At 40.8% G+C, this 13,223-nt stretch overlaps 1 protein-coding gene across 1 annotated transcript in view; it reads left to right on the top strand.

The window, feature by feature from the left end:
* Nucleotides 1-13,223, top strand: part of AIG1 (androgen induced 1) — a 79,806-nt gene that overhangs the window by 13,316 nt on the left and 53,267 nt on the right. The window contains exon 2 of the mRNA XM_081905230.1: nucleotides 10,048-10,203. Coding sequence (XP_081761356.1) covers nucleotides 10,048-10,203 — 156 coding nt within the window. The remainder of the gene's footprint in view (nucleotides 1-10,047; nucleotides 10,204-13,223) is intronic.

Raw genomic sequence — 13,223 nt, 5'->3', positions numbered from 1 at the left:
CAAGTGCCTCCTCATCACACGAAAGAAATTTCTGAAAGCTCTTGTTGTTAATTACAATAATACTTTTCTCTTAGGGTTGCAGATAACAAACATTCTGTTTGTTTGTTTATTTACTGCTTAAAATGTAGCTGCAGTGTTGGTTGATACCATATCCTGGCTTGCAGAAAATAGAATAGTGGGATATTAAATACAGTACATTCTTTTCATCTTCTTCTTTTTCCCTAATAGATTATATTAAAGCTTTAAAAAAAGGTATACAAAATATCAAATACCCAGTATCTTTTTATAATTCCAAGGATAAAATATTAATCTAAATAAAAACCTAAACCAAAAAATGGAAAAGAAAAAGAGAGAGAGAGGAAGGTGGAGGAAGGGGAAAGAAAAAAAGAACTACCAGGCATATTTGAGTAAGGCTGTGTCTTTCTGTTGGCTGCAAGAGAGTCAGGTAGTTGATGCACACAGATGGAACCTTTGAAATATGTATGATAGTGGCAGCTGTGTGGGGGAAGGGTGGTTTGAAGTGTCCTGAAGAGGAGGGTCATTTATTGTGTAAGTGTCCTTTTACATAGATATAAAGCTGAACAGAGAGAATTAGGGAGCACTCAGTTTCTAGCCTTTACTTACTTGATAAGATCCTTGAATGGGTGCCTCTCCCACCTACTCACTTCTTTTGGCAGTGCTATGCAGATTTGTCAGGAGACCTCATTGTGTGGTAGAGAACCCCTTTCAGTTCCATCCTGCCTTGCTGTGGCAGTTAGGGCTTTAAAAGAGTGCTGCCAAAATTTGGGACTGGAAGCAGACAAGCCCACTTCTTCCTGATTTCTCCATCTATCCTCCCTTCTTGTTCTCACCTTCTGCTGCAACAGACAACCCAAAGGAGAGGAAGAGGGCTGAGAGGCAAAAAACAGTTTAACATTGGGGTTGCAGTATTCCCTGCCAACGCAGAGGCATTGAGCCTAGCCCTCTTGAATGATTCCTCGTGACCAAGTCAGAGATTTGCTGAAACATCTGCAGGTGGAGAGGATACTCACGGACGCTTTTGGAGTAAAAAACCCACCACTGACTCCCCCTATGGCCTGCACTCCCCCTGACGCTTAGAGATTAGACCAGGGCCAGAGACCCCAATACCAGAGCAGCAATAGTGAGGCAGGCCCATTCAACCAGACTGGACTGATAAGCCAAGTTCATCTCTGCTGGGGGTAAGCATGGTTGCCCAGGAAAGAAGAGGCCAGAGTAAGTAGAATACCACCCATAGTTTTGTGGTGCCTAGGAGCCTGTGTCTGTTGTCTGAAGGTTTAGAATCTAGCAGAGGGTCTAGATGGCTTAGCCTTTAGTATAGGAGATCCTGTATACATTTCATTACTTGTTTTGTAATTCACTTCTCCCCATAGTCGGTGGAGTAATGGAGGCTGTGCACAGGCCTCGGGACAATCCTAAAGTCAGGTGTGTGGAATGTTGACTTTTCTTTCCAGAGTCCCCAAGTGCCCTTAGAACAGTTTGTACGTGGCAGGCTGGGGTATAAATGTAGAGAAAGCAATAACCCTAATGGTAAACATTGTTTTCATAGGCTGTTCAAAGTCATCTGCTTCATTCTTTCTTTAGGAACAAACACAAGGGAGAGCAATAGTGATGTTTGCAGTTAGCCTGCTTCTGGTAAAAACCAATGTTTTAAATTGTCTTTATAGCATCTTCTCCATAGGACACTATGTCAAGAGGGCCCAAGCTACTTGTTGCCATCTATTTCTTGAACTCTACCTAATTAAATAAATATATCAAAGTTTTACTTCCCGGAGGCATGTAAAGAATTGATCAAAGACTGTGAGCTATCAAGAGCAAATTTTAAAAGCGTTTGTTTCTTTGCTGTGCAAGAACAACATCTCTGGAGCACTTCAAAGAGAATATGTTGCTGGAAATGGTGTTCAAAAAAATTACTGTCTTAATTAGTGGTAAACAGTCAGAGCAAAACGATACTTTTTAGAGGTATAATAGTGTTTATTCATCATGGCCCAAAGTACTTTGAGGATTTTCAGATAATTTATTGTTCTCCAAGTTCTTCAGAATAATAAGAGTTTGAAAATTTGGCTTCCTTTTGGTTTCTGAAGTTGCTTTGATCCTGTATCTCAGACATCAAAGTGCTCTCTCTCCAGCTCTGTTGCTAGTTGGTTTCTTCGTTTTTCCACTTGGGGTTTGCTTAAGTTATGTTATGTTATTTATTTACTTTGGGTAGTACAAACGTGGCTGCATTGTTTTAGTAATATCTTATATGTGTATTTAGAGCTGGAAGCGGATGATCTAATGTTTGGGTCACGTAGTGAGGGAGAAGTACAGAAAGAAATGGAGCCTGCAAGTTGGGGTGAGGGGATGGGACATGAACAAATGGAATACCTGGGGGGGGAGAGAGATTATTAAAGGAAGCATTCCAGAAAGGCCAATGAAGTGAGGAAGAGAACGCGGAGCAGTTGCTGGCACTGATGGTGACTGAGAGGGAGGGGAATCCCATGCCTTCACCTACTAGCCAACGTTTGCTAGAATGCAGCTGTATCATGATCCATACCAGCCACATGTTTGAGCGTAGTTTGTGTACTAGAATGCAGATAGGTGCTCTTTTGCAGTCACTGAACAGTTTTATGTTTCATTACCAAAATGAGGGAAATTCTAGAAAGCCATCTTCATTTTTAAGGGCACAAGTACATCTTGATCCTGTGCAGAGTTAGGCACACCTAAGCCCTTTTGTTTCAGTGTGTTTTGGTGCACTTAACATTGTGTAGGACTAGGCTGTAAGAGTAGCATGCTACTAAAAGGAGCCATGGGGCACACACCATGCATACTCATTTTTATTTTGTCAGAAGTATGTAAATGCCCTTGCCCTCAGTTTTTCTTCTAGCAGGAAAGTAGGCTATGTGTGTGCATTCTCACTCACTATCCCTTCCCGTTCTTTAAAAAGCCTGGCTTAGATGTTCCATTGTTTAATTCTCTGGAAATCTGAACTCATAGTATGACCCATGGATGGTGTTGTCAATCTATCCTATCTTTTTCTTTCCAGGATATCCTGGAATGTGTATTTTGCCCCCCACCCATCTCATGCTAGTACCCCCTCTGTAATGGTGTTTGTATCTTCATCTAGTTATCTGAAACTATTTGCAGGCACCTGAGTGGGGAACATCTGCATTCTGCTCTTGGTATGCTATGTTCTGTGTGTTGGTCTTAAGGGCAGGGGGTAGGCTTTTGGTAGTGCTTCAAAGCAGGGAGATGAACTAGCTTGCTTTCGTTACTTTCCAATTCTGTACCAGCATTCATGTGTTCAGACCCCAAGAACTCTTCATAGCATGGAGAAACTGTTTGGAATGCTACTCCTACCTATAAAGTGCAGCCACATTATGCTATCTCACACTCATGAGAACCTTTACTAGCACTCTTAAAATGTCATCAGAAATAGTTTATAGTCTTTATTTTAAAATCATTTACAAATACAGTGGTACCTCGGGTTAAGAACTTAATTCATTCTGGAGGTCCGTTCTTAAGCTGAAACTGTTCTTAACCTGAGGTACCACTTTAGCTAATGGGGCCTCCCGCTGCCGCCACACCACCAGAGCACGATTTCTGTTCTCATCCTGAGGTAAAGTTCTCAACCCAAGGTACTACTTCCAGGTTAGCGGAGTCTGTAACCTGAAGTGTCTGTAACCCGATGTGTCTGTAACCCGAGGTACCACTGTACAACATATTGATGCTGCGCAACAGTCCTACCAGGAAATGTTTTAATTTCACCTTATTTAAATAAGTATTATAAGAAGCCATTTTGTTTTGGATTAAGTGTGCAATCTACTCTGCATGTTAGAGGAAGTTCACATATACAATTTTTCTGCTATGTATTAGGGGAAAGATTTCACTAAGCTAATCTTACCCCCTCCCTTCAACTGAGCAAGCAATTTATTCATAAAAAGTTTGGGGCTTTCCTCCCACTGGAAACCTTATCCTTAAGCCCAGTTTAGTACAGACAGCTGCAATGCATGTCTCTTCCCCCCTACTTAACTAGCAGTCCCAAATGTTACCTAGTCTGTTACATGGCCTTTCCCACTGTTTGTTGATTCTTGGCATGCTTCCCAGGATATATCACTGATCACATTTGTAGCATTGCATGTAATATTAATATTTAAGTAAAAATAATGGTGTAGCCTCCAACGCTGAGTAGGAGCCAAACAAAACTGAGCTTTAGAAAGGAAAATGTAAAAGATGTAATCTAATAAAAAAAAGTATTCCATATAAACATATTTGCTGAATGGATGATATAGATTTAATGAAATTATCCTGCCTTGTAAACAGGATATGGAAAGCAATAAAGACAGATTTTGTATGTACAGCTAAACTGAAGGGGGGAAGGAGGGGAATAGCAATTATTAGAAAATGACTTTGGCTAGAGGTTTTCTGTTTTTAAATATATATATATATTAAAAATGTTGTTCCTTTAAACATGTACCTATGAAGGCCATGTTCACATGTGACAATAAGCCAAGAATGTTGGTTTAATAAACTATACTGTGAACATAGTCTGATCACTTCCATTTCACTCCTTCCTTGACATGAGCGGATAAACAAACCAGGATGTGTCATATCCAGACCTGAGAAATTGCTGGTCCTCCCTTGTGCAAACAGAAGTGCAGTCCATAGGGCCCCCTTGGTGCATCCACCCTGCTACAAGCAAGTTTAAGGCAATTGTAAATTGTTAAATAACTCATGTAATAAATCACCAGTGATATCTTTGTTCAGAGTGATGACCTGATGAGACAGCCTGAGTTCTTCTGTTTGCAAAGGCTTTGGCGTCGTGGAGGCATTCCCATAATACCAAATCCCTAAGTGCTTTCTGAAGCATCATATTAAGTAAAGTATTGTGAGTTGTATTCAGCTAGCCTTTATTCAGAATATACCCATTGAAATTTATGACCATGACTAACTTAGGCCCATTAATTCCAGTGTCTCTACTCTTTGTAAAAGTTAGTTGACTACAAACTTATGTCAATATGAATTCACCATAGCCTTCCCTTAAGATGCCAGTTTCAGTGCCCAACTGGCCTGGCCAGAAGTACTTCAAGTTATGTGAAGTGCTGCTAGGATGACTGTCATCACACAGTTCCCCCTGGGTTCAGTTGCAGTGTCTCTCTTCCAGCCAGGCCAATACATGGGCCTGGCAATTGAAAGCTTGGTGGATAAGGCCCTCAACTCCCTCTTACCGCATTCTCAAGTTTTTGACTGTCTGTGGTGACAAAACAGCAGCCTGGCTGGAAATGCTAGGCGTAGACACTCAAGGCTATGTTGGGTTTGAAACAAAAAGTTACCAAAAACACACGTTGAAGGCCTGTCTTCCTCAGTTGCTGAAAGTTGCTGAAAGGCAAAGCTTTCTCCTTTGTTCCAAATTTCAATAAATGTTAACTTTGGTTTTGTAGGTTCCTCCCTACTTCTTGAATTATGCTCATAGTTAATGTCAGTGATAGATGATGGGGTGGGGCAGCTGTGCTCATCTAACCTCCAGTCACCCATGTTTGCTGCTGTATACTGAGATGGGGAGAAGCCAGAGGACAGCAAGGCTGGCACAGTGCAAACATTGGCGGAGCCAGTCTAGCACATCTGCTCTGCTAGCATCAACACCAGTTCACTCCTCACCCTCTCTGTCCTGGGATGTAGCAGGGATGTAGACAGCTGGAGGTCAGGTGAGCACCTCCACCCCACTCTTCACTGCTGATTAATGTGCATGGTGGGAAACATTGCTTGCTGTGGACTAGAACAACCCATTGGTGACCTGAAGCAAATGAGAAGGGAAAGAAGCTTTCATCTGACATAGATATATAAACATTGAACAGCTTAGTGTCAGAACCATGTCGTAGTCCCTCGTGATTTATCTGAACTTAATACACTGGATTCTATAGGATTAGGTGACTGTTGTCCATTTAATGCCAGTCTAAACTTTATAAGCAGCGAGATGGAAATAAACCTGCTGAGGAACTAACTGGTTTGATCTCAAGGACAGTGGCCCAGTCAATCACACTTCCAGTAGTAAAAGAGATAAGTCGTCTGACTTAATGTTTCCTTATTTGATAGTATCTTCAACCACATTTTCTGCTTAAGCTTAATGTGTGTTCACCTCACTACACCATGCCAAAGGATTGACAAATGACTACAAGAAGTACACAGAGGTGACAGGAAAAGTCATAACAGATAATCTGGGGAAATAAATCATATTCCGCTTGCTTCAAAGGAAAACACACTTGTGGATCTGGCAGACTTGCAAGGTGAAGGTTATGTGACCTGGCAGGTTTTCAAGCAATTTGTTTTGCGTGCTGAAAGATCTAAATGCTTTTGCTACCATTTCCAGCTGCTGCCTTTTTGAGTTGATAGTATATCCTTCCATTCAAATCATCCTTCTGGGAGAAATGTTTCTGGGTATTAATGATCTCCAGAATGCCTAAAGATCTGGATCAGGTAGCTATGTACCATCATGGTTGTTTAATTATAGTCATCCTTCTATATCTATTAATTAAAAGGGTCCGCTCTGACTATAACATTGAGGAATTCACCTGAATCTTTCTTTGTTTTACACACATTCAAACCTATTTTATGATTATATGACGAGGAATATAAATTGTGCGGTTAATGTGTGTAACCACCAGCCATTGTGCACATTCACCAGGCCTTGTGGAGAATGTGCACATAATCCTTCTATGAAGAGGGAATTGTCTTGTCTACATCAGAGCCATATTTCTGCAAACCTAAGAGGAAGGCATCTGATTGTTCAAGGGTCAGTTTTCCCTAACCTGGTACCCTCCAGAAGTAGTTGGACTCCCATCAGTACCAGCCAGAATGGACAATGATCAAGAATTGCAGAAGTTGTAGTCCAAACTATCTGGAGGGCACCAGATTGGGGGAAGCTTGATAGTCATTTTAAACAAACTTTAGCAAGTAAAAGGTGTGATAGAAAAATTATGTTGTTATTGTTGCTGTTATCCATAGCAACATCAATATTTAATTTTATTACATATTCACCACATTACTGTACCTTCTTCACCGTAAGGTTCCAGGGTGGGTTACAACAATTTAGAAGACAGTATTAAAAACAGTTTGAGACAGGCACAAGAATAGGGTGGGTCCTATAGATGTCAAAGGCCAGGGCAAAGAGATGCATCTTCAACTACAGGAACAGCATGATGAAGATGCCAGTCACGGTTCTATGGGGAGGGAATTCCACAACCTAGGAACTCCACAAAGAATGCCCTCTTCCAGGTCATACACACACACTATGAGCCTGTAGGGTGGAGAAACTACCAAGAGGGACCCCCTTTGCAGATCTTTACACTTCAACAGGCTCTATAGGGAAGGAGGCTGTGTTTCAGATATTTGGGCAGTCTTCACATTTGTAATTATGCCTATGCTACTTCATGCAGCTGTCTGTAGGACTGAAGTATGCATCCAGTGACACCCTAGAGATGCCTTCCATGTTGTTCTTATGGTTTTCTTAACCCACATGTGAGGAAGTGATTTGGAAATGGCTGGTGATTCGTAGTCTTAAGGACATGTGATTGAAGACACATTTATCACGAGATGCTGTGATGTTGGGGGGCAAAGATTCCCCCCAAATGGCTCATCAGATGTGTCTCTTATACTTGTGTCTCACTATTGAAATGCTACAGGGATACATATCTCCATCCATGTCCTGTCCACTTTGCTGCATGCATTTGGGGACATAAGTAGTGAAGTGGCCAACATACTCAGCTTAGCTGAATGGAGGCATAGGTGGCTGGCTCTCCTCTGTGACCTTGTTATAACACCACTGCTGATGGAGACAGGCTTAGTTTATGATTGATTAGGAAATGTACAACTTATATCCCCTTAGAGAATGGGTGTGTGATTTTCTTTGAAGCTGTTATTTGAAACAGTTCTTTTCTTATAGCTTGGGGTGGGGGGAATCTCAGTTACAAAAATAAAAAGCCCATTAGGTCATATCTCAAAATGTTGCCAATGCAGTATTGTCCCCCAACACACATTATGGAATGCCTTGTCTCACTTAACATTAAAAGGGATGTCAAGATGCTTTCCACCATTGCCTTCGGGAGACGGTTCTATGTTGTCATTGATTTCATAGCTAATAAGTATTTCCTTGGGATATGCCTACATTTTCTTATTCCCATATCCATGAGATTGTGTTTAGCAATAATTCAAATTAGAAACAAATTTGTGTTCTAAAGTATTTTACCCATTCATATTCATGAGGGTTTCTGTGGTCTGTTCTATGCAGAAGAGTGATTGTTAGCTTTCGGAGGTGCACAAGATTTTATATCTTAGTAGACTTGCTTCTGAGAAGACATAGTTAGGATTGTGCCATAAGTTTTATTTGGTTCAGTAGAATCTACTCCTAGGTAAGGAGGCCTAGGACTGGCACCTTTGATTCCTATTCACAGGTGGACAGAATGTAGGGAGCCATTTAGTGTGAGGCTTAATCAATTCACAGGTTTTAGTAATGTGGCTATCCTTGATTATTCCTAGAAAAGTATTGGTCTCTTAACATGGTCACGTCTTCATCATCATTGCAGCAAGGTGTTGTTTATTTTATTTTTATTATTTATACCCCATCCATCTGCATGGGTTTCCCCAGCCGCTCTAGGCAGTTTACAGTACTAAAAACATAGTAAAACGTAAATATTTAAAACTTCCCGATACAGGGCTGCTTTCAACCATTTTTAGACAAGAACACATGTTTATATGATTGGGGACCTGCTAGCTCAATTACAGGGTTAGATTACAGGAAGCATAGGATTTCATTTCTGCAGATAAAAATGGGCAACCTGCTGGAAGCTGGATCCATGTCCATCCTATATTGGAAAGCCAGTCAAGAAAAGCTGGCAATAGAATTGTTAGCATTATTAGTACCTCACATCAGTTGGCTAGTTATCAGTTGGCTGTAAATCTCTAATATTCCAGACCCTCACCAGGATGAGATTACTGTCTTGTCTTCAGCCCACACATTTTGGGAAAAGCAGCCAAAAAACTTTTATGTCCTAAGCATGTTAGCAGATTCTTTGAATTCTTGCTGAATTCTGATCCGGCTATCAAAGGCTCAATTTCATAATATAATCTAGGGTAAAGTGTTAATCATAACAAATTATGTGGGCCAGACTTGAGCAGCGCCATTTCTTAAGTGTTTCAGGTGTTGACAGGGAAGGTTGAAGATAACTGCCACCCATTCTCTTTTATTCAAATTTCATCTGGCTATGAATAGTGTTGAGGAGCTGGGAAACACTTGGGACTTTGAAGTACCGGTAGGTACTTTTATAGTGAAAAGCAGGACTTTTACTGTGTTACTATGTTAGCTTTCTGAACTATGCTACCACTGCTGTGCTTTAGCACCACCCCTGCAGATGGCCAGATGGTGGCATTGCAGGGATCAGATGACCCAATTCAACAGAGGTTTGGTGACATGAGACCAACAGAATCCTACCAGGTCTTATAAAGCTGTTAACTCTGGCTCATTCTGAAGAATTTAGCACTGGTGGCACTCTAGACCACAAGCCCTGACACCCTTGGGACCTTTTGCAAACAGGAGAGTCATGTTCGTCCACCAGCCCTGATTCTGTCTTGAATTCTCACCCCCCCTTAGCATTCTGCATCTCGTTCTAAAATTCCTTTGTGATGGCCTCTTTTCTGCTTCCTCATTTCCATGTTAGTGGTTTTTCTGATGTGCCTGATTACTGCCACACACCCTTTCCTTGTGGCTTTCTTTCTGCTTGGCTTCCTATGTGAGAAGATTCCTCACACAAGGGTAACCTCTGGTATTGTCGATGTATATCTTAGAAAATGGCTTAACAAAATCACTACTGTAAAAACAACTGCATTGGTCTTATTTACAGCAGAGATGGTGTATATTGGCACTCTAATATTTTAATCCACAGCCAGAATGGAAACTTTGGATGTCCTGGCCTGGCTGCCGCAACATCATAATGAAACTATTGGAACTGTACAGCCTTCAAGATATACAGAATATATATCTTTAATTTTTTAATGCAGGTTATTCAAGCGGTCTTTTTCGGGATCTGCGTATTGACAGACCTTTCCAGCCTCCTTACTAAAGGAAATGACAGCCAAGAACAAGAAAGACAACTAAGAAAACTCATTTCCCTCCGTGATTGGATGATGGCTGTCTTAGCTTTCCCTATTGGAGTTGTAAGTACCATGCAAAGTAATTAACTTCCAGTTTGAGACATGTAGCCCCCAAATAGCTCATAGTATATAGTCGACTAGCAACTTGCACACATTTAACTTGCACGAAGACTCACGTGGACTCTGGGAGGCTCCTGCGATATCTTGTGGGAGCCTCCCAAAGCTCAGTAAACAATGCAGATTGCTTAAAGGTGCTCCACCTTGCATGGGGGACAAGGCCCACTTGGTGCACTGTCCTCAGAAAGGTAGGGGTGCTGCTGCTGGGGGGGGGGGATTCCTGGGTTGTTCTGACTATACACAATTTCATCTTTCTCTCTGTGTTGTTTATTCTTTATTGCCTATTAAACATGCCTCGAAGGACCACTTTATGTAGCTCGCAACACAGTATTAAAAACAACAGTTAAAAACAAGAAAATCAGCCACAGGTTTGAACACGCGCGCATCACAGAAAGCACAGTTTTTTCAAAGGTACCACACATAAAGCATTTTGTCATGTTTTAGAAATACCAAGAAATGCCTCATAGAGGTCAGTAACCACCCTGTAGGAGCAGGCACAGATAGAGATGCTGGCAGAGTTCTCCACAACCAGTTTGGGAGGAAAAACTTCACGAGTTTATAAAACCTGCCTCAAAAGGTGAGCTTTTAAAGCCCCAAACTCCCAGATTAATCAAACCTCCCACCACCCATATCTCTGTCCTGTCTGGATTGAATTTTGGTACATTCACTCTCATCTAGTTCATCACCGATGCTAGACATTAATTCAGAGTTTTCTCTACTTCTCACTGTGGTGAAAAGAAGAAATAGAGCCAAGAGCTATTTGCACACTGATGGCATTAATCTTAAGTCTTTGGACAGCCTCTTCCAGCAGTTCCATGAGGGTGTTAAACAGTGACGCTGGATGGAGAAGAGAGAATCTTAGAGCACTCTGTAGGACTGCCCCCATTCCAACAATTCCTCATCTTCTTAAGCAAGGACAGAACCTATACATTTCTCTGTTATTTCTATTCTTAATTCATACAGCAGTAATGTGTAAAGCAGAAAATTCCACAATTTATTAAATTCAAATACTGTGTGCAATAGTGGCTTCCGTATTATTGTTGTTATTTTTAGAAACCCTAAGTGTGCCAGCGTGTAGTAAAGAATAGAAAGCATCATTTAGTTGTGTCTAATACGTTTTTGTCCTTTAACCTTTTTTTTCAGTTCCTACTATTATATTTCAGTTAGTTTTTCTTTTACTCATAGCAATACAGCATCATAACAGATGATGTGAAAAATGAGATAAAACAGAAATGTAAGGGGGAAGACAACCCAATGCATTGGGTAATCAAACTTGTACTCTTATACATGATCACTGAAACTATAGCAGTCTAAATAAGAGAGAGGCTCTCCAAAAGAGTAGGAAAAGGTCCAGAAAATGGCAACTAAAATGATCAGTGGAATGGAGCAACTCCCCTATGAGGAAAGGTCGCAGCATTTGAGGCTAGAGTAAGAGGTGATACGATAGAAGTTTGTAAAATTATACATGGCATGGGAAAAGTGGATAGAGAAAAGTTTTTCTCCCTCGTTAACACTAGAACTCAAGCTGAATGCTGAAATATTCAGGACAGATAAAAGAAAGTACTTGAAGCAACACATGGGTATGGTTCTTACTCCCATGGGAGGCAATGATGACCACTAACTTGGATGGCTTTCAAAGAGGATTACAGAGATTTGTGGAGTCATGGTGGTGTGGCTATGCTCTGGCTCCATGGAGGCAGGAGTGCTTCTGAATACCAGGGGCTGGAGACTGCAGGAGGGCAGAGTGCTCTTGTGCTTAGGTCCTTGCTTGCAGGTTTCTCACAGGCATCTGGTTGGCCACTGTGAGAACAGGATGCCATTCCACACAATTGTTATTATGTTCTTTAAAACAACACTGAATTCTGTTCTTTCTAATGAAGCTTTTTTAAAAGATCAACATTTATAGAATGACAAATTGCAGCTACATCTTGTTCAACCACCTTTGGACTAATGTGTGTTGTTATTAAGAAGAACCCTTCCCTCCTTTTGAATCACTAGTTTGTTTCCTGATTTCAACTTCTTAGTCAGATGACACCTTGTCATGTTGCTTTCCGAAGCTTTAAAGTAGAATAGGGAAATGGAAATATTTCTTCACCATGGAAGAGGGACATTGTTTTCTTCGTATTATTCATCACGTTGCCCATGCTCCTGGGAAGCGAGACTGGATATTACAAGCTAGCCGGTTCTAGCTATACAAATCATTCACAAGTTTTGTTTAGAAGCTGAAGGAACTGAAGGCCCTGGTTGTAGAACTATTTAATTTTATTGCAACTTCGCCTGATTGCTGGATGTATTTGCAGGAGATGCAGAAACTCACAGGAGATGTAGAAAATCACATTTTAATTTTGCATGACTTCACAGTAATGTCACAACCTCATGCATTATGCACGTTCACAAGGCAGCATTTCCATGCATTGGGCATGATTATGTAAGCCTTTGTCTCACAATGAAGAGCTTTGCTACATCCTGCAAATAAAGCCATGGAATCTAATTGGTGCCACTGATGAAAAACAGTATTCTGCATTCATTTTATTTCTAATAAAGACATGTTCTTACAATGCAGTTTACAATATAAATGTTTAAACTAAAGAACTGAAAAAACATATAATAAAAGCAGCAGCAGATAAAATCATATATAGAGGGCCAGCAATGAAATCAATAGAAAACTTGCTGGGATTAAGAAAAAAACGTTTTCGGGACTGCTTAAAGGCTGCACAACAGGGAGCCAAGCAGGGTTCTCATGAAACACATATTTTCGGTTTTGTCATTTTTTTCTGTGTTCAACAGTTGATTGGATACATGTGTCAGGCACTGTTTTATGATTCTGATTAGCTTCAGAGTTACTGCACTAATTAGTTCTCAAAGCATTATCAGCTATTTTCTGGGCTGGTTTCACAGGATTTTTAGAGGAGCATGATGGTTTGTAGGGGTGTTCTAATTTTGTAAGAGATTTGAATTGTAAAATC

This window comes from Podarcis melisellensis (genome assembly GCF_964234715.1).
Source record: "Podarcis melisellensis genome assembly, chromosome: 3".
NCBI lineage: Eukaryota > Metazoa > Chordata > Lepidosauria > Squamata > Lacertidae > Podarcis > Podarcis melisellensis.
This window is presented reverse-complemented; position numbering and strand designations above follow the sequence as displayed.